A 27,745-nucleotide genomic window follows, 5' to 3' on the forward strand; every position below is an offset into this window, starting at 1 on the left:
AATACATAATCATGCTGCTAGTGGGCCCGACAACTGTACGTGCTATGCGCGCATCCTTAACTAGACCCGGGGTTACAAATCCCGAATTTAGTAAGGTTTTACTAGGTTATCTAAACCTAGGGACCGACTATGGGAGCCCAGCCCAAGGACATCTAGTCCCGTACAATGCCTCTACTAAAAGTAAAATACTGGATCATAGCTAACTAATTTATCTTGCTTTTACTAGGTTATCTGAACCTAGAGGCGACTGTGGGTGTCCACCCATTGGACCGCAGTCCCATATATGCTGTAGCAAGACTAACTAAGCTATTTTAAATGCTTCTATTGCATTCACTGAGCTATTAAAAATGCCTACTGTAGCATTTTACTGAGCTAAGCATTTTATCGAACACTTAGTGTGCTCTAACTCTCCCCTCTATTAGGGAGACGACCTCTAGGCACCCGACGACGTCTAGAATCTCCAACTGAAAGGAGTAAACGTGTCTGGCCCATCTAGAGGTGCTCAACTAATTCCCTAAATCCGCGAGGAGGGTTAAATACACCCTATGCGTCGAAAAATCTACATATAACTAATTTAAAAGCATTCTATCATACGAAAAGCTACTTATACTGCAGGTGAGGGGTTTCTTACCTCCTGTTCAGATTTTCTTACGATTCTAATCGCTAGATTTCCGGAGGAGACGATCCTTTCGACGATCTTCTCGCGTCTATGCGTTCCTCTCGCGGAGAGAAACGTCCTCGTGTCGGAGTCATCGTCGGAAGGTGTCCTTGAAGACTTAGGAAAGGAACCCTAGGTTTGTTCTTGTGGTTGGCGCCGAGAGGAGGAGAGGAGAGGGAGAGGGCGGCGTGACTAGGGTGAGGGAAAGGTTTTTCCTCGTTTAAGAAAAATAACAATTCCTCACTTAAATCCCTATTTATATTTAGGAATTAATTCACCCAACTCTAACTTAAATAAAATTGTTTCCCTTTCCTTTCAGCACGGCCCTGCTGGGTTCACTTGGTTTACTAAAGCTATCTATAAGTCATAGGGTTCGCTAGGTCTCGGGTTCAATTCCCGCATAGGCTATTTTCGTTTTCTATTTATTTTTGCTACTTCCGTTATTCTAAAAATTTCATAAAAATATCCTAAAATTCCAAAAAAATCATAGAATATTTCTAAAATAGTTTTGAGAATTTTCGGGCGTTACAGCAAGCTACTTTGTCTTATAGTACCGACCGAGCTTCGACTTTCAACTACTATTGTCGATATATCTTATTTTGTACTGCACTTAATTTCATGTAAGATAGTAGGAGTGTTACTATCTTACATCTTTGTATTTGTACGATCCACTTCTTTCTGAGGATTTCGGAAAGAAGGGTTATAGTGTTTTGCCCATCGGAGCAGTCAAGGACTACGGGCCTTCGAGGAGGAGTCGAGCTAGGCTCCGAATGAAGTAAACAACTTTGTTCTTTTTCTTATTTTCAACTGCACAATTCTGTTTTAAAAGAAAAGGATAAGTTTTAAAGCAAGTGATATTCACTCCCGCTCTCTATCGCTTGCATCCGATCTATCAGTTGCACATAGAAAAAACAGGACTTCCAGCCTTTTTTAGAAGAAGGCATGCCCGTGAAGAACTTACACCCGGGACGAGACTGCATAATGAAAACACCGGGCTCCGATCATCTGAGGGAATAAAAATGATGAAAAAGTTGAGGAGTTATCGTATAGACGACATAAGATTACATCTCGCACAAAGCACGAAAGGCATTGAGAGCAAATTGAGACAAAGGGATGCAAAAATATTAACTCAACTCTGAAAAGAAAAAAGGGATGGGGAAGCGCAAACCACCAAGAAGTTGGTCATTGAAGAAAGTTACAAAATCGGGAGGATAACAGGGTTGATCATCAGGCCCGGGAATGTGAAGATTGTAGGCTTCAGAAATCATCAGACTAAATTGCGCCGACTTAAGATCACTCCTATCAAAATCGGAGCGGAAGAAGACATACCAAGGGACTAAAATCTCTCCATCCATAATCAAAAAATGCAGAAGCAGGGGAAAAGGGAAATGAATACTTACAATGGAAACACACGGAGGCTAAGGAAAAGAAGCAGAGAGGAAGAAGTCTAGAGAAGAATAAGCATCAATGAACAGTCACTCGATGTCTTTAGGGTTTTTAAACTAAAACCACTAATTGGGATAGGGAAGTGAGTTGGGCAATCAAAATAACGTTGCGAAGGATAGCTGTCGGATCAGAAGAAGAGGGGCACTATCAAGTCTCGTTCAAAAAGCGTGAGTCAGACATCGTATCAAAGGAAGTTAGTCAGACATGTGTCAACTTCCTATGAAATGACATTTATGATGGAAAAGATAAGAAAATCATGAGACTGATATGGGGACACTGATACCATACCTTGAGGACCAACAATTTCATGTGGTTACCTTGGGAATAGGAGTAGAAGGTGGCAAGAAGCGTTGATCATAATTTGACGCCTCGCCCCAGCCTCGAAGCCAGAATAAGATTCAAATTTGGCCAATGCCTAATTACAGAGTGGGAGTCATGACCATAGGTTGCTCCAAAGGTCGCAAAAGTTAAGTCCACGGGCATGTTTCCTTTGATCACCAACAACCTCCCGGTCGGTATTCTAGACTCTCGTCCCAGTGCAAGTTATAAGCGAGTATGCTCTTGTGACCAACGATCTCTCAGTCGGCATTCCACACTCTCACTCGAGTGCGAGTTACTCTTGCAACTAACGACCTCTCAGTCGACATTCCAAACTCTCACCCGAGTGTGAGTTATAAGTGAGCCTACTCTCGCGACCAACAACCTGATCGGTCGGCATTCCAGACTCTTGCCCCAGCGCAAGTTATAAGCAAGCATGCTCTCGCGACCAACAACCTCTCGATCGGTATTCCAGACTTTAGTCCCAGTACGAGTTATAAGCGAGCATGCTCTCATGACTAACGACCTCTTGGTCAATATTCCAGACTCTCGTTCCAGTACGAGTTATAAGTGAGCATGCTCTCATGACCAACGATCTCTCGGTCGACTTTCCAGACTCTCGCCCTAGTGCGAGTTATAAGAGAGCATACTCTCGCGACCAACAACCTCTCAGTCGGCATTCCAGACTCTCGCCCCAACGCAAGTTATAAGTGAGCATGCTCTCGTGACCAACAACCTCTCGGTTGGTAATCCAAACTCTCGCCCCAGTGTGAGTTATAAGAGAGGATGCTCTCGCGACCAATGAACTCTCAATCGACATTCCAGACTCTTACCCCAGTGCGAGTTATAAGCGAGCATGCTCTCGCGATCAACGACCTCTCGGTCGAGTTGCAGACTCTTGCCCTAGTACGGGGTATAAGCAAGCACGACTCTAGCGACCACTTGTTGACAACATGGGCATTGGTTTTGACATTACGCTAACATCATCGAGCTAATAGCAGCACTCGGACCGTGATGCAAGTCGGATTCGACATTTGTAAAGATAGTCAGCCACATGCTTGTCCCTTGTATGTCGGTTGAGTCACGAGCATGCCAGGTCTAGTCAGTCAGACTTGAGTCTCCTTCAACTAGACTTGTAGGGGAGGCTTGTGATACGGTGCGTAAAGGAGGGGCCTAATAAGACCAGGATGTCAAAAGTCAAGAGGGTGTGACAGACAATAGTCAAGAGAAAGTGACAGTCAATAGTCAAGAGAACGTAGTGGTTAGTAGTCAAGGAAAGACGAGAGTTAGACCACCTCGCGACATCAGCTGCATAATTCCTGATCGGGTACAGTCAGGACAGGTCTCCAAATTTGAGACATAAAATGAGGTTTGGACTAGTCCCTGGCCTGCCCCCAACTGATCGGATTTTCCTAGTTCGGACTTTATAGATGGTCTCAGTACTTTTACTAAGACAACTGCCGACCGGCTCTTTAGTGGTCAAATCGTGAAAGATGAGTCTCTCACCACAGTCTCAGATAAAATCTGGTCAGTTCACCACTGCTCATCCTCTTCATCAAGACTCAATCCTGGTAGTACATCTGAGTAGTCATCCCGAGTTGTCTATAGCTGAACCTGGGCGGGACGGAAAGCACTAAGCGACAACAATGTCAGAGAATCGTAACCTCCTATCAGAGAATAACTGTCCTATGCCGAGGAATATTCTAATGGTCTGCCACTCCCTGAGAGTGGAACCTTCCATCTACCAATAGGAGACTGTCATATATCCTCTCTCACCCGACAGGCCCTGACACTTGACATTTCCTGACAACGCTCAAACTCTAAAGGTATATAATGTCATATAAAATGGGAGGTCCTCTTCTTTAGCCAGGTATGCACACATCCACACTCGTCTTCAACAGTTCTTTTATCCTTCCACCGTACACTACTTTTTCAGGGAAAAAGGACTTGACTTGAGCGTCGAATGGCCTGCGCTGGAGACTTTTTCCCTGATTTATGATCTCTAATGCTCCATGTTCTTGTTTGAGTGTGTGCAGAGTCTAAGTACCGCTAGTTCCCATACTACATACCCTTGAGGTTTCACGTAGGGGTTCACTTTTCTAACGCGCATACACAGGGTGCGTCAAAGTTGTCTCTCCGTCAATACCAATGTCATCTTCGCCGACCTTCGTCTGACTCAGATTCTGGATAGGATCAGTATACATTTAAGAGATACATTTAACCAAATACAAATATTTTAGTTTAATGGTTCACTAAGTAACTCAAAAGGCCTAGGGAAATCCAGGGGAATTAACAATCCTAGACGATGCAAAATAGAACATAAAAGAAAGAACAAGATGGAAGATTGCTGCTCGTTGGGAGATCAAACCCTGAATCCTCTGCTGTTTCTTCTTCCCCTTGCTTTCTCAAATTTCCTCCCCTTGGACCAGACATAAGGTTGTGTGGCACACCGAGAGGTTTGCCGAAGTGCTTAATAGCTTCCCTTGTGTTATTGGGACCCTTTAGGAGAATCTAAACATACAGAACAAGATTGGTTGGAATGCAAAAGATAAATTGAAAGAGAACAAGTGACAATTAGTAGCAACATTCAGTAAGTTCTAAAATGATCTTTCATAGGCTTTCGGGACCATATGCAATGGTTAAACCTCCAACAGATAACTAAGATATTTAAGATTTGAATCTCAATTGTGGCTATAGGGTCGTGAGCACATGAGATAGGGGGAGGGGTGAATCATGTGTATTTAAAAATGAATCTTTTTCGACTTTTCAAAATCAAGTGCGCAATGGTATAAATCTAAATATAAAAGTGAAAATAGAACGTGGTCGATTTACTTGGTTCAGAGCCTTCGACGACTCCAAGACCCAGGTCCTTTTGATCTATCGACAGGTAATCCACTAAATTTGAAATAAATATAAAATATGATGAACATGCAACACCCTACACTTCCTTTAAGCAATAATGTAAATGACTTAAAAATTAAACATTTACCCAACACAATGATGTCAAAGTGTGGAGCTCAGTTGTTAGCGTTGTTTTGCTGGCAGCATTCAAACGTAGATGAGTAGTAGAACAACAACGACATGAGGATGTAGCAGCAGAATAGTCAAGGAGTCATATAGAAGATATTTACCATGAATATTGTCATTGACCTTATTTTAAACAGTGTTGGAGGCACCTCAAAGCATTAGGTCACCTCCAATAGAGCTTATTCGATCTGCATAGTTTGATTTTTATCCAGACGAGGGCGTTTCCAATGGCTCCAAGGTGCCTCCAATGCACTCCGAGGCACTTCCAATGTGCTCTAGGGCATCTTCGCTCAACGAACTTCTATCCCCGAAGTTTATCCGTGCGAGGGCGCCTCCCTTAAGCTCCGAGGGTGCCTTCATGGAACAGTGCTTGAGTCAGAGCTGCATGGAGGTGATTCAAGCACTGTTCCTCTAAGGTTGAGATATGCATTTTAGCTTCTGCAAATCTGTTAGTCCAAATAACAAATGTATCATGCAAAATAGAGTTAGTAGAATAAAAATAAAATAATATTATTAAGTAGATTTTGTCTTACCAAGATTATAATATGGTAAGACAGAATCTAATTATAATCTCATATTAGACTTCTAAATAGGATCTAGGCTAGACTAGCACCTACAGTTTCACTGTGACTTGTCCTCACTGGATCACTCTCCTCCAGTGCTTACCTTACTTACCATTGCAGGCTTACTTAACACTTGACCCACCATGACTTCATGTCACATGCCCTATCTGAACTTTAGTCAATCGTCTGGTCCTCCCTGACCCGACTGGATTTCCTGCAACTATCTATTCCTCTCTGACTTAGCTGAACTTTCTGCCAATCGTCTAGTTCTCCTTGACTCGACTCGACTTCAACTTGGGGTGAATCACGTGTATTTAAAAATGAGTCATTTTCGACTTTTCAAAATCAAGTGCGCAGTGGAATAAATCTAAATATGAAAGTGAAAAATAGAATGCAGTTAATTTACTTGGTTCGAAGCCTTTGAAGCCTTCGACTCCTCCTACTCCAAGACCTAGGTCCTTTGAACCTATCGACGGGTAATCTACTAAATTTGAAATGAATACAAAATATGATGAACATGTAACACCCTACACTCCCTTTAAGCAATAAGTAAATGACTTAAAAATTAAACATTTATCCAACACAATGATGTCAAAGTGTGGAGCTCAGCTGTTGGTGTTGGTTTGCTGGTAGTGTTCAGACGTAGATGAGTAGTAGAATAGTAGTGACGTGAGAACATAGCAGTAGAACAGTTGAGGAGTCGTATAGAAGATGCGTACCATGAGTGTTGTCGCTAACCTTCTTTTAAACAGTATTGGAGGCACCTCAAAAGCTTCAAGTCACCTCCAATAATGCTTATTCGATTTGTAGTGTTCGATTTTTATCCATATGAGGGTGCCTCCAATGGCTCCGAGGTGCCTCCAATGTACTCCGAGGTACCTCCAATGCGCTTCAAGACGTCTTCACAACTTCTATCTCCGAAGTTTATCTGTGCGAGGGCACCTCCGCCATGTCCAGGGTGCCTCCATTGAGCTTCGAGGCGCATTCCAACAGCTCTGAGGCGCCTCGAGCACTGTTTATCCAAGGTTGAGTTATGCATTTTGGCTCTTACAATACTCGTTAGTCCAAATAACAAATGTACCATGCAAAATAGAGTTAGTAAAATAAAAATAAAATATTATTATTAATTAGATTCTGTCTTACCAATACCATAATCTAATCATGATCTCAGCTTAAACTTCTAAAATGGATCTAAGTTAGATCAGCATCTATAGTCCCACTGGGATTCATCCTTACTGGATCACTCTCCTCTAGTGTTTTCCTTACTTACCACTACAAACTTACTTAACACTTGACCCACCATGACTTCATGCTAAATGCTCCATCTATACTTCAACAATTGTCTGGTCCTCCCTAACTCGACTGGACTCCCTGGCAACTATCTTGTCCTCTTTGACTCAGTTGGACTTTCTGCCAATCGTCTGGTCCTCCCTGACCCGACTAGACTTCAACCTGATGTCTAGTCCCTATCAAGTGTTTCAGTCATGCACACTTGGTAAAAGGATTAGAATATACAACATTTAACTTTAAACCATTTTTCATTAATCAAAACCTGAGTTTGGCCATTCATGTTAACTGCACCAATAATATCTCCCTTTTTGATATAATGACAATCTGAGTTAAAATTAGAAAAATATGTAGAAAAAATAACATAATGAATATATTTAAGAGAAAAAAATAATTTAACATTTTAATCATTCTCTTAACTATTGTTGGGTTATGATTTTAATATTGTTCAGATTTTTCAATTTTTTTTATCTTAAATCTTTATCCTCCCCTGTGATATTCATCAAAATATAAGTCGCAGAAAAGTAATAAGAGGAAGCAATCAACAAATATCCAAAAGAGTAAACATATATACAAAAAAGAGACAAGTAAGTAAGTCAAACATATAGAAGACGCAAGTATATTAAACAAAAGGAACATAAACCAAAGTATTAAGAATATTTAAGGGTCAGATTGGGGTGGAGGTTGAATCATAAAAATATTTTAAAAGAAGATATTTTCAGATAATAATTTTCAAAGTAATTTGAATAACTTTTTAGATATTTTATTAATTTTCTTTGTTGAATACATGTATTTTTAAAATATTGTAAAAATTAATTTTCAAAAAAATTGTACACTTTCAAATTGAAATATTTTAGAAGATATTTTTAAAAATATTTAAAATATAATTTTTCAAAGGAATTTTTAAAATATTTTTTAAGATATAATTTTTAAAAATATTTTCTAAAGTATAATTTTGAAGAATATTTTTAAAAGAATTTTGGGAAGGAAAGAAGTTAAGTTGAAATTATGTTTTTTAACAGAGAATATAAACATTTGCAAACTCTTTTATATATATATATATATATATAAAGATAATTTATTTTGAATCTCTTTTCAAACTACGTTTTAATAGGATTTTCCTCTGACACTCATTAGGATATCCTTATTATTCACAAGATAGACATTCATGTAAAGAGTTATTGTTCTAGGGCAAATTCCCCTATAATTTATTTCTTTCTAGAGAATGTGGGATTGTTTTGAAGGAGCCACTAAGATGATGATTTCATTTTTTTTCTACCAATAAAACATTCAACAATATTAATAAATATTAAAAATAATAGATTAGCTAACCTGTAATAGTAGAGCTTGATGTCGAAATAATCCTACTTTTATGCCAATTGCTAACAAACTTGTCTGATGTGTGTCGCTCAATTCAGAAATCATTTCCATCCATTAATTTTGCTAGCATGTCATTTGCAACTCAAACATGGGTATTCCGGCCAAATATCATGAAGGGTCAAATCATTAGTCAATAAACTCGTTAACATGCACATATTTTGAAGATCATCGATGAAGAAGATGAAAATACCTAAAACACTCAACGAATTCATGGGGGATAGATCTTTGGGTCACTCTGACAGTTAAGTTAGGGTTTACTTGAGGAGGTACTTTGAAGAACGTAGATATAGAAGAAAGGTAGAATTTGGTGGAGTTGAAGTGAATTCAAAATCCTCAATCATTACCTTCATGTGTGTCTATATCGTTGTCAAAAAGAGTATCTCCACGTAAATCAAAATATCATCATTGTAGGAGCAGGTGAGGGAACCAGATTCGACAAATGTTGGTTGTCTCCCCAATCATCTAACGCCATGTATTAGCGGGGAGGGGATCATGTAAGCCAATCTTGAGAGTAAAAAAAGTTGATGTCAATGTGAAATAGTCTTGAAAATGAACAAACTTAGGACCTGGGACAGAAAAAAGGCTGGGATACAATGCTGAAAGAGGTGTCGATGACTGGAGTCGAAATAGAAATGATGTCAACAATTGAGGCCAAGACTGAGAGATGGTACTAGGACCTGAGATTGAGACTGAGAGGATATCGGGGTTCAATGCTGAGAAAAAGTGTCAGCGATTGGAGTTGAGACAAAAATGATGTCGACAATTGAGACCGAGACTGAAAGATGATGTCTGGATCCAATACTAAGATAGAGTGTCGATGACTAGAACTAAGACAGGGATGAAGTTGATAATTGAGCCCGAGACTAAGTGATGATGCTAAAACCTAAGACTAAGTCAAAAATGATGTCGGGATCAGAAATCGAGACTATGAGATGATGTCAGTCGATACTAAGAGATAGTGTTGGGACATGGGACTAAGTCATGGTAAATGTCGATGTCCGGATTAATTTGATCGGACTTAAGTCTCACCTAGGTTATATCTAATCATACCTAACTCACATTGATTTTGCCCGACAACTTTGCATAACTATTGACCCACAGGATACACGGGGCGGAAGGAAACCGTCGTATCAATGGGAAAACGTCGTATCAATGGGAAAAGAATGGTTTCAAAGAGCAACTGGGAACCATACAACAACGTCTGCATGCGCCCCACTGCACGTGGCCTGGTTGAGGGCAAATAGCTAGGCCATGCATGACCTCGCTGCAAGGCCGCAGCTGAGGTCGCACTTGGCCTCGTGACCTCACTATGATGTCGTAGCCGAGATTGCGCACAACAACAACTAGGTCAGCCATGACGAGGTCGCGACTAGACTGTCAACACATAAGGGGAAGAGGGGAGGAGAAGCAAACATAAAGAGAGATCGATGTGAGGAGATCACAAGAGTGAGGCGAGGAGATTGCAAGAGGAGCAAGGCGAGGAGATCAGCATGAGATCGCGAGAGGGCTACAGACGATTGGAAAGAAATTGGGAAAGTTTTTGGAAGGAATAAATTAACTAATTAATTTAACGATGGATTTAAAAATTCTATTGCTAAGTTAACGACGAAAAATAAATGATAATGAAAAAACTAAAATGCAAACAATAAGAAATGATAATAGTACAGACTCACATATTGATTACCAAACATTGAAACTTGACCTATATTAAGATAAATGAGTACTTAATTCCAACCATTTAAATTGAGTAAGCAATGTCAAGGAGATGTGCACTCGATTAATGTAAAACGTAAGTAGTTAGTAGTAGTAAACAAATTAGTGATCAAAAGAGGAAAAATATTGCCCTAAAAATTAATATAAATTCATCAACTTCAATCAAAGTGCAAGGAATGCCTTGAGTTCTGGATAAATGAGGCATTGAACTTTTACTTTACACCAATTTATCTACAAAGCACGACCCGACGCTACATCCACCAAAATGAACTATGTACCGAACAGAGAGCTTCGGAAGCTTTGACTCAGTTATGAATAAGGAAACAAAATACCTGACCAAAAGTTTTCATTTCTCAGAAGGCATTTCTCTGAACACCTCTTTTATGACATTGAAGGAGGATAAAAAGCCATCTGTCTTTGTTCCACAGCCATAACTCATATCCCAAGTGTCAAGGTCACAGTGGCCACCTGAAAACTCATCGTAAGTTAATCCAAACGGACCATCTTTCAGGTCATCCTTGTGCAGCAAGAATAAATGGTTGTCGAATGACCCATGTGGCAATGCAAAATTATCAGTAGGATCACAGGAATTAGTCGCGTTGTGTTGGCTTTCAAAGGATGTGCATGAATCATCTTGAATATTGTGGTCTGCAGCACTGGAAACAAGATTCGACTTTGTATGAATAAATTCTTTCATGTCACCTTTATAGCCAGTCAGCTTGTCATAATGGTGATCCTCTGCATCATCAGTCTCCTCGGTCATTTCCATTTCATTAAGTTCATCTTGACCAGAACCGTCATCTACACCTTCAACAGGAGAGTCCACTGCAGAATCAACGTCATCATCATCTGTTGCATATTCGCCACTCTCACTTTCTTGCAATTCGTCGTCATCACTGTCTATGTGCAGCGGGTCCAACCTATTCTGGACAGCTCGTTTTCTGAGCATAAATACGTTGAAGTAGTAGCTTACAAGGTCTTTGCTACTTTTACTAGGAAAATACTGAGGCAGCTTATTCCAGAAATTCTGGCCTAGTGAGACAGGATATGAAGACACAATTTCATGGAACAGTTGTTCCTCCTCTTCAGTCCATTTTTGAGCCACAACCTCACCCATATTGTTGAAACCCAACTCTGAGAATCTTTCCTGCCCCAAATCTTGCTTGACCATTTCTCTTGCTCTTGTGACATGCTGTCTCACGCATCTGATGGAACCATCATCAGAACAACTACAATCCAACACGTGAGGTAAGGCTACAACCTCTGAAGCCAGTAAAGCAGAATCAGGCATAGGCATCAAATGTGTCCCAAGCCATTTGTGGCAATCAGTTCCACGATAATTGCATGAAGTTTCAGAATTCCTTAATTGATTATCGAATTCACGAGGTCTCCATTCTGGAATATCAGCGTGATGATTTGCTCCTACAGGAACACGTTTCCAATTGAATTCACAAAATGTAGGTGAGAAAATCTCGTTATCATGATTACACTCAGATGCTTGACATCTATTTCCAGAAAAATTAGAATGCAATGTTAGCCTGGTAGGTGAGTCCAAATCATTTTCATGACTAGTATTCTGTGCAAACAAATGACTGCTCTTAGCTTCACTAGCAAATTCATCAGCAATAGTGTCAACAGCACTATCCTCCAAGTCCTCAATAGAACCTAAAAATATATACTTATGATCAGACATTCCTGGTTCAACCATGTGTTAGTTAATTAGACCATGAAACAACCAAATACTTGTACTACCTGGAGATGGCGGCTTAGAGGCACCGGAGTGAATTTCTTCAGGAGAAATTGACTGCAAATGATGATCTATTTGTTTTAAGCGCTTGCCTACTTGCAGAGAAGACTCATAATCAGAAAGTGACCTTTTTCCATTATCCGACAAAATAACTTCACTGGTATTGCCTGTCATCCATGCCAAAGTAGGATTGTCACTGAGATCACTTTGAAGATTGTCATAAAGATCAGCAGTCACATTTATGAACTCTTTGTGATAGCTAGACGAATCATTCTCCACATCTTCGGAGCATAAGAAAAGTGTAAGGATATCTTGCCTAAGTCCCAGTAACTTGTAGGTAACTTATAAGTGTTAACTAAAGTTACCCGAAAGAAGTGCCTTAGCAGGGACAGATTCATAGAAATTTTCTCCAGCAAATGGTGCAAGTTGATCGCCGCAAGCAAGATGTCTTCCATTTACATGGAATTGGTAGGAAAAAGATGTATCATCATAGTTAAACACCATCTCTATCCTACAGAATTAGCAATTAGATGTCATAAGAATGAATAGATATACGAACAGAATTGTTCAATAGAGGTCCTTGTATGATAATATTGATAAGAGCAGCTGGTTGTATGAAATTTTTTTTTCTATAGTTATACGAGTACATCAAGAGTCAGCTTTAAGTCTTTATTTCTTAACAATAGTAGTAAAGGAACTCACTCCAGGTTCAAGATAAACACTCTAAAGGTATGTTATTTGCAGATGATGTTCTGCTATTTAATAAAAAAAATTTATTGGATAAAATTCAAAGATTGAATTAAGCAGAGAACATTTACAGATTAGAGAGTTTAAGATAAATGGAACAAAAACTAAATATATGAATTTTATTTTCAATGAACATATGAATAAAGAAGGGGTGGAAAAAAAAAGAGAGGACCTGCTAGAATCTTGTGCAATCACATGTGCCCTTTAGGCTAAGGAAATTTTACAAGATCCGACTATCATATTTATGGATTTGAATGTTGAGCTGCTAGCAAGCAAATGGCGAAAAAGATAATGTAGTAGTGGTGAAAATGTTAAAATGGTCATGTGGAGTTTCAAGAAAGGATAAAATAAAAGATACTAGGTAGCTGCAAAAATAATAAAATGAAAGGAAGTAGATTGAGACAGTGTGAATATGTATAAAGGCTACTAATAAATACTAGAATTAGATCAGTCAAATCAATTAGAGTAGGTGTGATGGAAAGAGAGACCAAAGAAAATCATTTGCCAATGCAATCAAAATTAATTAGATCATATATGAATACTAAAAGTAATACAACTTTGCATAAAGTTCAATGAAGGTATAAGATTTATGTAGTCAACTGCAAATAGTTCGGAGACTATTTGGGAGAAATATGGCTTGATGAATGATGACTCTTTCAAGCCGAATGATCATGAACACTATGATGTTTTTGTTGTGGAGTTTGCATATGATTCCCACAAAACCAAAGTCTAAGCATGACAAACAATAGTTCGTAAAAAGCAATGATAGACAAACATTTTCTTCTTAAACCAACACAATGGTAAAGCGTACAACTAAACAAAGAATAGTGAACATAGTTATAAATCATGATTCATCAATTCACTTAGCAAATAATTGAAAGCATAAACAAAGGAAGGATTTGTCACTGTATTTACCTTTAAGGAAAAGTCCACAAATAACACAGCGCACCTTGGGCCTGGCATGGTGGTTTACTAACGCAATTAGACCGACAGATGATAAACAATCAATCACAAATTATAAAAAAAAAAAAAAAAAAGATTTTTGATTGCACATCAGGAGAAAACGCGGAAAATGACTTAATAGCAAAAGAAAAGTTCATATAATCAAATTAAAAGCACTTTGTCAAAGCATTTCAAGTTAAATTCTTCACGTATAAAGTCAATTCGAGCAAGAGATAGTCCCTTGTGACAATTAACCCAATAACTAGGGCCAAATACGGAAGCTCAAAACCCGAAACGGTAGACCGGCCGAGATCTTGCAGCCGTGAGAATGACAATAAATCTCAAGAGGGTTAGCTTCGAAAAATCCAAAACAAGGCCGGAGATCCGAGGAAATAGTTTCGACAACGTCGCTAAACGATACCTGGAACAAACCCTAACCCTAGATTAGATCTCAACATCGAACCAACATATAGGGGAAATCAATCAACACATGATCCTGCCTGAATCGATACTTAAGCCTCTCCACAATTGCCTTCAAGCTCCGCCTCCGGTCGTGGCTGATCCTCGCCGATTGATTCGAGTCCGCCTTCGAAGACGAGAAAGAGGGCGTCGATCTACAGTAACCAGCCCCTTTCTTAAATAAACTCGATTCAAATAAACCCGGTTCATCCAACCTGACCGATTAAGCCCGGTTAGTGATTATAATGTCTAATTTGAGAGCTTCTGAAACTTTAGAACCAAACTGAAAATGTCCCAAAATCTCAGAGAGCTCTATTTTCTTTTCGCGCTGTTTTATTATTATTGTTTCGCCATTTTCGTCTCTCCGTTCCATCGCCTCTACCTCTCGATCCGAATTCCTACGCTGAAGATCGATCTCTGTCGTTGTTGTCGTGTATATTCCTCGTTTCGTCTTCTCGACTGACGTCTTCTCGAACTGCTTCTAGGGCGATTTAGGCTTTGGTCGAGGGCTAGGAGGGTGACGCAGAGCGGGAAGTTGATGCCAAATCTCGACCAGAACAGCAGCAAGCTCCACAATCTTACCGTACTCCAGCGGGTCGATTCCTTCGTGGAGGAGATCCTCATGACCGCTGCCCATGTCACCGTCTACGAGTTCAACATCGAGCTCAACCAGTGGGTACATCTCGACTGGAAAATTTCGTTCTTTTTTGTTCGGATATTTTGGATGGCCTTCGGTTGGTTTGTCTTATTTGATCTAGGTTTCTTTTTGTTTGTTTCCCTCAGAGCCGTAAAGACGTGGAAGGATCCTTATTCGTTGTCAAGAGGTAGCTCGGAATCTTGCTTCTCGGGCATTCCAGGATGTTTAAAAAAAAAAATCGCTTTTATGTCCAAATTGGAAGTGTCCGTGAATCGCTTTTGCCTTTTTCTTATTCTTTACATTCTGACACTTCGGCTGATAATAACTGATACATAGGATTTAGTGATATCTAGATTTCCCTTGTTCGCGTTCCTGTCTCTGGAGAATTTGCACGGACCTGTAGGTTGTGATTTGTGCCTTTCAACTGATGACTTTTGAGTGCGATCGCTTTCATTTGTTGATTATTATTATTATTTTCTTAACAGCTGCTGTAGCTAGTATTTCGTTGGATTATGAATTTTCTTGATTCTCTTATTGCCAATTATTAAGCACAAAACAAATGATTTTATATGTGCAGGAATGCACAGCCCAGATTTCAGTTCATCGTGATGAACAGACGTAATACGGGTGAGAAATCAGTCCATGTTAAAGTTGAGAAGTTATAGCATTTTCTGACATTTCTTATTACCGATTATTTAGTTTTCTACACTGCTGTAGTCGCATAAACTAAAAGTAGTGAAAAATTATTTCTCTAGACCTATAATTGGAAACTTTAGTTGGAGGATTTCATGGGTATTTTACCTGCCTTGATATTTCTCTAGGTTTAGTAGACCAGTGATCCTATTGTAGTTGTTTCTTAGGCGGAGCGAACAAGGTTTTTAAGGTCTTATGCTAGAGTGGGAATACTACGGAATCATGCATATAAATTATAGCTTGTTGTAGTTTAGGGAAGGAGGAATTCGCCCACTTGTTTCTTCATATCTCTGAAGACCTATTCTTGAAAGAGGCTAAGGAAAGGAGATGGATACAATAACATAGAGACAAGAAGATTGGGTTTTCCTACTATTGAAATGGGTATAATGTCTTAAACAGGATCATAGTGATAAAAAATTAAGTTGAGAAATCTCAACACAAAATATATGCATTCTATTCAAATTCTTAAGAAAGTATAAACTGGATAAACAAAAATTACGGAAACGTACCAGAATCTATAGTATGCAGTTGATTTTGGACAAGATCTTCAATTTGCAGATCTTCCTTAGTATCCAGAGAGTTTTGTCGATGAGGAAACAAAACAAAAGCATCATCTGCAAACTGGGACCATAACCCTTATCTATAGAAGCCTAAGTTGCTTATTTCTAATTTGGCCCCTCAACAAATTAGAAATTGCACATGGTATCCACATTAATTTATTCATAACAATTAAACCCTTAAGTCATATTCCTTAATCATAAATTAGATCACATTAAACTATGACTTCTTTAATTGATGACATTAAACATTTATAATTACAATTATGGTCCCAAAATTCTAACAATCTCCCACTGGACCATATGTGTAAACTTATAAATGTTAACCTGAATGAGCTCATAACTTTTGTCATCATAGCTGTAGGGTTTCCTTAACAATCTCGTCCATTAATTATATAGACATAGGATCAATGTAGTCTTCGTTGTATCTTTCACAACTAAACCAACAATGGTCACGTACATCAATATAATCAAATGACATAGATCAATTATGAATATGTGGCATGAAAATTACATGCAAGGTGATCTATTCATGTCAATTTTCAACTGGTCCTCCTTATAACCAAAGTGAGATCAAAACTTTAACTTAAGTTATACAAAGTGTAATGAAGTAAACATTAAACTTTATATCTGATCAGATAATCTCCAAATACATATGTTTCATTAACAAAACCAAACATATATAGAAAACACATATAGTACAAACTCTCACTAGATCTAGATTTCACACTAGATCTAGATTTCACCAAACTAAATAACACCCATATGAGTGGTATGCTCATAGAAGACATTGGGTGGTAAACCCTTTGTAAAAGGATCTGCTATCATGGAGTTTGTGCCTATGTGTTCTATCGAAATCTGTCCACTTTGTACTCTTTCTTTCACAACAAGGAACTTGATATCGATGTGCTTCTATTTTGTCGAGCTCCTATTGTTGTTAGAATACAATACAGCTGATCGATTGTCACAAAATAACTTCAATGATCTTTCAACCTTTCCCAAAATACGCAGCCCAGTGACAAAATTTTTCAACCATATTCCATGATTAGATGCCTCATAACATGCTATAAACTCTGCTGCCATGGTGGAAGAAGCTGTCAATGCCTGTTTGGCACTTCTCCAAGAGATAGCTCCGCCAGCCAACAGAAAAACATAACCTGAAATGGATCTCATGCTATCTTGGCATCTCGCAAAATCAGAGTCAGAATATCCCATGATCTCAAGAGTATCTGACCTCTTATATGTGAGCATGTAATCACTAGTTCTCTTTAAATATCTCATTACCCTCTTTGCTGCTTTCCAATGATCCATTCCTGGGTTGCTTAAATATCTGCCCAACACTCCAACAATGTACGCAATATCTGGACGCGTACAAACTTGAGCATACATAAGACTTCCTACAGCTGAAGCATAGGGAATCTTTTGCATTTCTTGAGTCTCGAGGCTTCCTTTAGGGCATTGTTTAAGACTAAACTTGTCTCCTTTAGCGACTGGGGTATTACCTGGTTTGCAATCTTGCATGCCAAATCTTTTAAGCACCTTATCGATATAGTTTTTTTGCGATAATCCAAGAATACCTCGAGAACGATCTCAGTGTATTTGGATTCCTAATACAAAAGATGTGTTGCCAAGATCTTTCATTTCAAAATATCTAGATAGAAATCTCTTGGTATTGTTCAACATACCTATATCGTTTGTGGCAAGCAAAATGTCATCAACATATAGAACCAGGAAGATATGCTTACTCCCACTGAACTTATGATACACACAATCATCTACCACATTTACCTCAAAACCAAATGAGATGATTATTTGATGAAATTTGTGGTATCATTGACGAGATGCTTGTTTTAACCCATAGATGGACTTCTTAAGTTTGCAAACCATACTCTTTGGATCTCCTAATACAAAGTATTCTGGTTGCACCATATAGATTGTTTCCTCAATGTCTCCATTGGGAAAGGCTGTCTTGACATCCATCTGATGGAGTTCCATATCGAAGTGTGCAACAAGTGCCATGATTGTCCTTAAAGAGTCCTTCGTTGAAACTGGAGAAAATGTCTCTTTAAAGTCAATCCCATATTTCTGAGTATAGCCTTTAGCTACAAGACGTGCCTTATACCTTTCCACATTACCATTTGAATCCCGTTTGGTTTTAAAAATCCACTTACAACCAATGGGTTTTACACCTTCTGGTAATAGGACAAGTTCCCAAACATTATTGTCTTGCATTGACTTATACTCCTCATTCATTGCCTCAATCCACTTTTGAGAATTTGAATCTTGCATGGCTTGACGAAAGTTGATTGGATCATCCTCCGCCGTACCATCATTTTCCTCATGTTCTTGAAGTAGTACTATGTAATCATACGAAATAGCACTCCTCCTTTCTCTAGTGGACCTTCGTAAAGGCACTTGTTCTACATGCACTGGTTCTTGAGGTTGTTGAGTTTGTTCTTCTGGGAGTTGATTAACAATGTCTTGTTGTTCTAGTATTGCATTCTAATCACTGAAAGGAATAAAATCCTGATCATTATTAGAAGCAATCATAGGAATATAAACCATTTCCTCTTGAAGAGTAGTGGGAATACATTCCTCCTCAAAGACAAGGTCAGTTACTTTATTCTTTCCCCCAAACTCAATATCCTTAAAGAACGTTGCAGTTCCCGTCTCAAAGATGGTCTTTACTTTGGGATCATAAAACTTATAGCCCCGTGATCGCTCAGAATATCCAATAAAATAGCTACTTACGGTTCTGGAGTCCAATTTCTTTTCATGTGGCCTATATGGTCTAGCCTCAGCTGGACATCCCCAAATATGAAAATGTTTGAGACTTGGCTTTCGCCTTGTCCAAAGCTCAAAAGGTGTTTTAGTAGCTGCTTTAGTGGGTACTCGATTTAGAATGTAAGCTGATGTCTTTAATGCTTCTCCCCAGAGTGACATTGGTAAGGTTGAATGACTAATCATACTCCTTACCATATCCTTAAGAGTTCGATTACGTCGTTCAACTACACCATTCATGCTTGGTGAGCCTGGCATGGTGTACTGTGGGACTATTCCACACTCCTCTAGGTATTGAGCAAAAGGTCCTGGACGTTGCCCACCTGAACCGTCATATCTACCGTAGTATTCACCACCACGATCAGATATGACTTTCTTAATTCTTTTGTTTAGTTGGTTCTCAACTTCAACCTTAAATGATTTGAAAACATCCAATGTTTGAGCCTTCTCATAAATAAGAAATAGGTATGCATATCAAGAATAATCATCAATGAATGATACAAAATATTGTTGACCATTCCAAGAAGGTGTTGGAAATGGTCCACAAACATCTGTATGTATCAATTCCAATACTTCTGTAGCTCTATATGCACCCTCTTTCTTTCTTTTGGTCTGTTTGCCCTTAATGCATTCAATACAAACATTTAGGTCTGAAATCAATGGAATGTAAAATTCCATCTGATACAAGTCGTTCAACTCTATTTCTAGAGATGTGTCCTAAACGTTTGTGCCATAAGGCACCTGAATTTTCATTATTAAATTTACGCTTAGTACCACGTGATTCCACATTCAGGGTTTCAATATAAGAAGCATTTATATCAAGCATATAAAGATTGTCATAAATTATAAGTGAACCAGTTCCAACAATAATAGAGTTAATAGATAAACTGAATTGACCATTTCCAAACGAACAACAGTAACCTAATTTGTCCAAATTAGAACAAAAACCAAATTCCGTCTAAATGACGGTACAACAAAAGTATCTATTAAGTCTAAATAAAATGCCCTATTGCTTCCACCTCAACCGACTTGCCATCACTCACATAAATGCATCTTTCAGCATCAGTTGGCTTTCGGTAGCTCAGGCAACCCTGCATTGAAACACTGATGTTAGTAGTAGCACCAGAGTCTAACCACCAAGTGTTTCTAGGTACTGAAGCTAAATTTACTTCAGAAAAGACCAAAGTGAAAAATGTACCCTTTTTCGCATGCCATGCATGGTACTTAGGACATTCTTTCTTGATATGGTTAGGCTTGTTACAGAAAAAACAACCTTTCTTGTCAATATCTTGCTTTTGTTTCTTCACATAAGGACCTTTAGTAGCCTCATTCTTTCTTTTGTTGCCCTTATCTTTAGGGGTGCTTGTCAAATAGGCACTTTCAGGCTTGATTTGCTTCAACCTCTCTTCCTCTTGAACACAGTATGAAATGAACTCATTAAGAGTCCATTTCTCCCTTTGACAGTTATAATTGATTTGGAACTGACTGAACTGGTTCGGGAGAGATATAAGCACTAAATGCATAAGCATGTCATCTGACAATTCAAGATTAAGTGCCTTCAACTTTGATGCAAGGTGGGACATTTCCATGATATATTCCCGAATATTTCCCTTGCCTTTATACTTCATGGAAATCAAGTTCTTCAGAATTGTGCTTGTTTCCGCCTTATCGCTTTTGGCAAAGCGTTTTTCAATCTCATCGAGATATTCCGTAGCTTTGGTGACACTATTAGACACCGCGCCCCTGAAAGCCTCAGGTATGCCGCGCTTGATGATCATAAGACTCATGCGGTTAGAGCGATCTCACTTCTCATATTTAGCTCTCTGTTCAGAGGAACTAGTATCTGTAGGAGCAGTGAGTTGCTCTGTCCGAAGTGCAAGGTCTAGATCCATGCAGCCAAGAACAATTAAAATGTTCTCCTTCCAATCCTTAAAATTTGTACCATTAAGGATCGACACTGAACTTAAGTTAACAGAAATAGTAGCAACATTTGCTGAAAAGAGAACACAAGAATTTAACATAAATAACATGCTCATATTGAATTAATTAAAAAACAAATGGCAAATCTCATCTAAAGATACCTAGTGCAACAACAATATCAAGTCTTTGGACAGTAATATTATTTGCAAGTGGTACTCTTTTCTGTAATAATCAAACACTAACAATAATGCATGACAAATAATAAACCTATCTTTGGATCGATTTATTATATGCATGAACTAAAGAAATCCTTATAATTGTTACGTGTTTATTATCACAAGTAAATGTATAATTTGTTAAGTATAAATCTTCCTTTGGGCCGATTAATACTCACAGAAATATACACATTTACACTTTATTTAATATCTCAATATTTCAAATAGAATTAAATTCAAATAATAGAGGTCACTTTGGCAACATATAATTCGAATTTAATTTAATTAAAATAATAGATATTAATAGAATCCATACAATCCAATTAAAATTTAATTTTATAAAATAATTTAGTTAAATTATTTTATCCAAATAATTAAATTTAATGAAGTATCATTAAAGGGAATAAAATAAAGACAATTTAATAAAATATCCCCTAACTGTTACTTTTATTTAATTAAGTAAATAAATTATTTATTTACTCAATTAAATGCTTGTATAGTATTGATTTAAAAATTAATGATCGTGGCCATGCACGACAAACCACCATCAAAACATGGCATTCACAACAGAACGTGAAAATTGGACGTGGCCACGCACGAAACCACCCACGTTATTTTCTGAAGTGGTGCAAAAACCACCCACTGTTCATCGTTGTCAAAACTGATGCATGATTTCTGAAATTTCGATTCGCCGCCGCCGCCATCTGTTCCGCCGAACCACCATTAAACGACAGCAGCCCATAAGGGAGCGAAAACGACGGCATACCGTAGCAGTCAGTCGCCGATTTTCCAATATTGGAACGCCGGTCACCCTTGTCGCTGGTGTCTGCTTGTGCAGAAACAACGAGAGGCAGCCAACTCGCTGTAGGAATTTTTATTTATTTTTCTCAGCCAGTTGCGACACTGTTCATAGTGTTCGGCTTGGGAGCTAGCAACGAAAATTGCGATGATAAAATAAAATCGCAATCGAACCAAAATCGAAATTATACAAAGATAAAACTTTGTACCCAGAATAAAAAAGTTTTCCTAAGAAATTGGAATAGAGGGCTCTGATACCAATTGATAAAAAATTAAGTTGAGAAATCTCAACACAAAATATATGCATTCTATTCAAATTCTTAAGAAAGTATAAACTGGATAAACAAAAATTACGGAAACGTACCAGAATCCATAGTATGCAGTTGATTTTGGACAAAATCTTCAATTTGCAGATCTTCCTTAGTATCCAGAGAGTTTTGTCGATGAGGAAATAAAACAAAAGCACCATCTGCAAACTGGGACCATAACCCTTATTTATAGAAGCCTAAGTTGCTTATTTCTAATTTGGCTCCTCAACAAATTAGAAATTGCACATGGTATCCACATTAATTTATTCATAACAATTAAACCCTTAAGTCATATTCCTTAATCATAAATTAGATCACATTAAACTATGACTTCTTTAATTGATGACATTAGACATTTATAATTACAATTATGGTCCCAAAATTCTAACACATAGTAGGTTTCCTTTTATTCTGCTAAGTTCATTTTTACTTCCTCCCTAACCCAAACACTTTAATTATGCCAATAGAAAACTTTTTTTTAGTTCCTTCCTTACCCAAACACTTCTAACCCTAATTTATTTAACTTGCAAAATTATAGGAGCTGGTTATCTTTTATGCGTATGTATATATATTACCTAAAATGTTGTCAATTTATCCTTTTATGATAATGCCAGTATATATCATATTATATATGAACGCCAGTCGGAAGGTTCATCATTCTTATATTGCTTGTTTGATTAGCAGATAATCTAGTTGAGAATCTTTTGGGAGATTTTGAGTATGAAGTTCAGGTTCCATATCTTTTTTACCGAAATGCTGCTCAAGAAGTCAATGGCATTTGGTTATATAATTCACCTGATTGTGAAGCAGTGACAAATCTTTTTCTCAGGTACTAATTTGTTATTTTTTCAAGGTGCTGCTAAAGTGATTTCTGATACGACATTTTGCTATGCATCATTTCTGTAAGAATATTCTTGTTTATTCCATTATATCTAAATGCTTAAAGGACTTATAGCTGGTTATTGCCAAAGGGCAACCCGGTGCACGAAACTCCCACTATGCGGGGTCCCGAGGAAGAATCTATTGTGCGCGGTCTTACCCTGCTTTTTACCAAAACAAAGAAAAAAAATTCTAATTCATAACTAGCCATTGTGATTCATACGACAAGATTCAGGACAAATCTTGGAGGAATCTAGAATCTTATAATTTCTCTTCTTTATGATTGCATCCCTATCTTTTTAAAAGAATAAAGATTCAGGACCTCCCTGCATTTACTTTTTGCGCTTTTTGGCTTGTTGTGCATTTGATGGTGAATGTTTACGCAATGTTGTTGGAGTATCATTGTTTTCTTAATTGGTTGGCAAATTCAGCCATACACATATGTGCGCATATGATTATACAGCAGAGGTCCATCTGGAATATAGCATATACAATTAGTTTCAGTATATGGGATCAAATGATATATGCATCCGCATATGTAGGCTATGCAGGCATATATGCAGCCAATGTGGCCATATTCATGTTTGAACCAGCTCGGTCTGAAGCAAATCAAATAAACAACCCTAGTTATCACTTTTTTATTCTCTTCTCCAATTAATTTTGAAATTGTGAAATACATTTATAAACTAAATGACGCTTTACGATAATAATATTTGGTATCATTTGTAAGAATAGGTTATTAGCTAGGAATCAAGTCAGCAAAGACATCATTAAAAGGCATCAAGTTTATTATATGACACTTAATGATAGTACGTCAAATGTTTTGCTGATGGTATTTGTAACAAGTACCTTTAGGAAGCATCTAACTTGTTTTGGGGTGGGGAGGGGGGAAGGGGGAGGGGGAGGATTGAATGTCTTGCGAAAGGAAGATGCGAAGGATCATTTGTTAAGATGTATAAGCATATGTCATTCCTATTTCATTAGCTATGAATGGGGAAGATGTGAATGATCATTTCTTATGATATACAAGCTTAGGTCTTTCCTCTGCATTGGCTATGCAGGCCTTTCTCTATTAGCTATAAGTTTTTCTTTTGTACATGATTAATTATTACTGGATATGCTATTCAGTGTTACTCTTTCTTGATGTCCTTTTATGTGTTGTACTTCTAATTTCATTAATTATGATACATTAAGCTGATACATTTTTTATCCAGGATACTAAATGCTTATTCTAAAGTGCCTCCAAAGCCTAAGGTAACTTCTAAAAGGTATTTCTCATATCATTCTGATCCTGGTATACAAATTTTTAGTTGTCTTATCAGAGTGATACTAGTATTCTTTTGCAATGCATTCATCCCTTGTTTAACATGCAGTTTCTTGTTTTATTTGGCTTCCCTTGAATTCCTAGGAGATGATGAATTATGGTCTTTTGTTTAGGCTCTTTTGAATAATGGACACTACCATGATTAGTATGGTTCTGAATTAGTTAATTACTTATGTTCATTTGAATGAGAATATTCACAGTGGATTTTAGGCCTGGTTCTACTTGGTCCAGTGCTAGAAAAAATTCTCTGTGGCTGACCATGGGCCAATTTGTTCCTTTCTCCTGTTGCTTGCTTAGATTGTCATCACTTACGATGCTCAGTTTTAGTGATCCACTGGTGTCTAAATCAACAAATTGAGTCTAAATCAACAAAATTTTTGTGCTTGCAAGTGTGGATTTCGTTTTAAATGAATTATGGGTGTGATTGCTGGTGAATTTATTTCATTAGCACTTTTGGTTAAATTTATGTCTTCTCTCCTTCTCACATGTTTGCTCCAATCATGGTAGATGATGATAGCCTCCTCCCCTTTTCCATTTGCTTTCATATATGATATACAGTAGACGGTGAGAGTATTTCTCTTGGCTGTTTCCATGAGCTTTTTCTTATTGCAACAGTGAATTTGAAGAGCTTGAAGCTGTGCCTACTTCATCAATCATTGAAGGCCCTCTTGAGCCGACATCAGCTGCTACGCCAACTCCCGATGTTGCTGATGAGACATTTGTGAAGTTCTTCAGTGTATGTTTTCTGCTGAATAATTTCTTTCATCATATTTCCTATCAATTGCGACATTTTTTTAAAAAAATTCTCACTTGGTGTCTTCTGTTAACGTTTTAACCGCTTTTCTGGATTTAAAATTTTATTGAATAACTGTTTCTGACATTTTATTTCTTCAGAATGCTGTAAATATCGATAACGCATCAATTGCAGCAATTAGCGACCAGTCACCTCTTGCTTCTGTACCTGTTCCTGTAGCTGCGCAAGCATCAAGCCTCAATCCTCAATCCTCAATCCACCTGTTTTACCAACTGTTCAGTCAGTATCCGTTCCGTCAGTTCCATCCACTCCCCAATTGCTGACTTTGGATAATCTTGAATCTAGCAATGGAATCAGCAGGCGCCCTACAAATCTGGTGAAACCTTCATTTTTCTTGCCTGCATTTGCACTGTTAATGCCTGCAGTACCCTCCTCTGTTCCAGCAGCTCCTCCCCTCCATCCTCCGGCTACAATGCAGCTGCCTTTTGGAACTCCACTACTACAACCCTTTCCCCCGCCCACTCCATCTGCATTTCTTGCTCCTACTCAAAGCTTTGGACCAGTTATCACAAGAGACAAAGTCCGTGATACTGAGGATTTTTCAGGTAAATTTCTTCCCATTACATTTCTCATCACTTATTTTCATTTCATTGTTTGATCACTTTTGGCTTAAAAAAGTGTTTTTCCCTTTAATTTTGTCCTATTTAAGCTGTATCTTTTATTGATGAGGCACCTAAAATCATTTATCCATAACTCAAAATCTTAATCACCTAAAAGTCACGAGACAAAAACTTTTTAAATATTTAATTTTAGTTCATGGTGGCAAAAGGTGAGTACGTTCGTTTTCAACGCTTTCAGCACCTTTGTTAATTCGTCTCAGGGTCAATACGAAGGAGGTTAATCTTTGGAATAATGACTGACTCATAAAAAAGATATTTACTTTGGCTATATCGAAATTCGAATCCTAGACCTTATGATGATAATATTTTATGTGCTAGTCACTAGACCGTCTTGAGAAGATACTAATCTTTAGTTCACGACACACGAAATGGACTGCTTTCCAAAAAATGTCTATGGAGCCTTGTTCTTATGTCATCTATTCATGGATTAGAAAGTATGAACTAAAATCTTACCTCCAGGATTATATAAAAATAAGTACGAACTAATATCTTTTTAATTATTATTTTTTTACAGAATAATGATTCCATTGACATTGTATATCGGGAGCTCCTAAATGCACATTATTCGTTACAAACAAGACAGTAGCAGACGGTCTTAGGGTTGGTCGATATAGTTGCTAATTGTGCAGCTTTTCCTGTCGAGTTATTGCAGCAAAAAAATAATAATAATAAGTGCCAGCCGACCCGGCATCTCCGTCAGCCCGTTCTTGCCAACACGGGACATGGAGCTTTTGTTTATATTGTCAGTTGGGTTGTATATGAATGGGATTTATTTCCGCTTTTACTTTTGGTCTGCCATTGATATTTAGCAGGAATCAATATAGAGATCGTGCTCTCATTTCTGCTCCCTGATCTTTCAGCAGCGGCCACTGTAAAATTGATGTAACAGATTCGCTGTTTGGATGGTGATTCGTTCGGAACAATGACCTGGTTCGGCGGGTCACTGAGAGTACGGCGGCTGTCTGAATCTGAGTAAAAGCAAGGCCTAGGGGCGACAGAGTGTCAGGATCGTGTTATCTTGGGTTGGAGATTTACGTGGCATTTTATAGGCTTTGTGATGGTACGAGAACGATGATCCTTGTCAAAGAGTACGAATATTTAATAAGTTTTAAAATTAATTTTATTTTGATTCCATTGTATTCGTTCATGCCTAAATCAACGACAATTTACCAAAAGACGTACTAAGATTAATGTATTTATCAAAAAGTGTATCACGATTTTGTATTTACCAAAAGACAGAGTTTACCAAAGTCAAGTCTCAGATTATCCCTCTGGCTAACCTGGCAATCGTCTTTTTCAAACACATTTTTCTAAGCATCCAAGCCGAAAGTAGAATAGAAAAATAATTTGTGGTTCGGATACATGTCTTCTCACCGTCTCTCTCCCTTCATCCCTCTGTGTGGTGTTATAAACTTGAAAGAAAAAAAAAATATATGAACCCTGCGCTTGCCATTACTGCTCGTGGTGGTTGGCGATTACAATAGACCAGTTAGAGGACAAATTAAGTTAAGAAGGTCAGCCGAGAAGGACAAACTTCTTGCAAGAGGGAAATTAGTAGAAGCACACATTTAAAGATTTAGACATGTATGTATTGATTTTTTTACTGTAAAATAGGGTAGTGAAGATAAATAAAAAGTACATCATTTGTGTGTGAAGGGTGGCAGCAAAAAGTGGTTTTATGGTTAATTTTGGTTGTGTGGGGAATAATATTCAATAACACCTGAATTATGATGTAATAGAAGACTTAATCAATTTAATTCATGTTAGTTTTTGACGTAGATAGTTAAGTTTGGCTAAAAATTGTTTATTTATGGTTTAAGGTTTAGTCAGTGGTGGGCCTAGTTTACAAGAAGTATCTGCTTCAAAAGTTGTCTGATATCATAGATATCATGCCCAACGTGGGCCTGATATG

General features: G+C 37.9%; 1 protein-coding gene and 1 pseudogene across 4 annotated transcripts; one reads left to right on the forward strand and one right to left on the reverse strand.

Moving 5' to 3' along the window:
* Positions 1 to 10,518: 10,518 nt before the first annotated feature.
* On the reverse strand, positions 10,519 to 14,449 carry LOC122018887. 4 transcript variants are annotated; one of them, XM_042576347.1, is made up of 5 exons: positions 14,250 to 14,449; positions 13,802 to 13,842; positions 12,505 to 12,650; positions 12,145 to 12,420; positions 10,519 to 12,057 (listed from the first exon to the last, which is right to left on the reverse strand). In XM_042576347.1, the coding sequence occupies exons 3-5, from the start codon at positions 12,641 to 12,643 to the stop codon at positions 10,739 to 10,741; spliced, it is 1,734 nt and encodes a 577-aa protein (XP_042432281.1). In that variant the 5' UTR covers positions 12,644 to 12,650; positions 13,802 to 13,842; positions 14,250 to 14,449; the 3' UTR covers positions 10,519 to 10,738. The 4 variants fall into 4 exon arrangements, with proteins under 4 accessions (XP_042432281.1, XP_042432282.1, XP_042432278.1 ...); XM_042576348.1 differs by having other exon boundaries at positions 12,145 to 12,306; positions 14,329 to 14,447; XM_042576344.1 differs by having other exon boundaries at positions 14,329 to 14,447.
* A 301-nt stretch (positions 14,450 to 14,750) lies between these two features.
* Positions 14,751 to 27,061, forward strand: LOC122018888 (annotated as a pseudogene).
* The last annotated feature ends 684 nt before the right edge of the window (positions 27,062 to 27,745 follow it).

The sequence above is a fragment of the Zingiber officinale genome, chromosome 9A, assembly GCF_018446385.1.
Source record: "Zingiber officinale cultivar Zhangliang chromosome 9A, Zo_v1.1, whole genome shotgun sequence".
In the NCBI taxonomy this organism is placed as follows: Eukaryota; Viridiplantae; Streptophyta; class Magnoliopsida; order Zingiberales; family Zingiberaceae; genus Zingiber; species Zingiber officinale.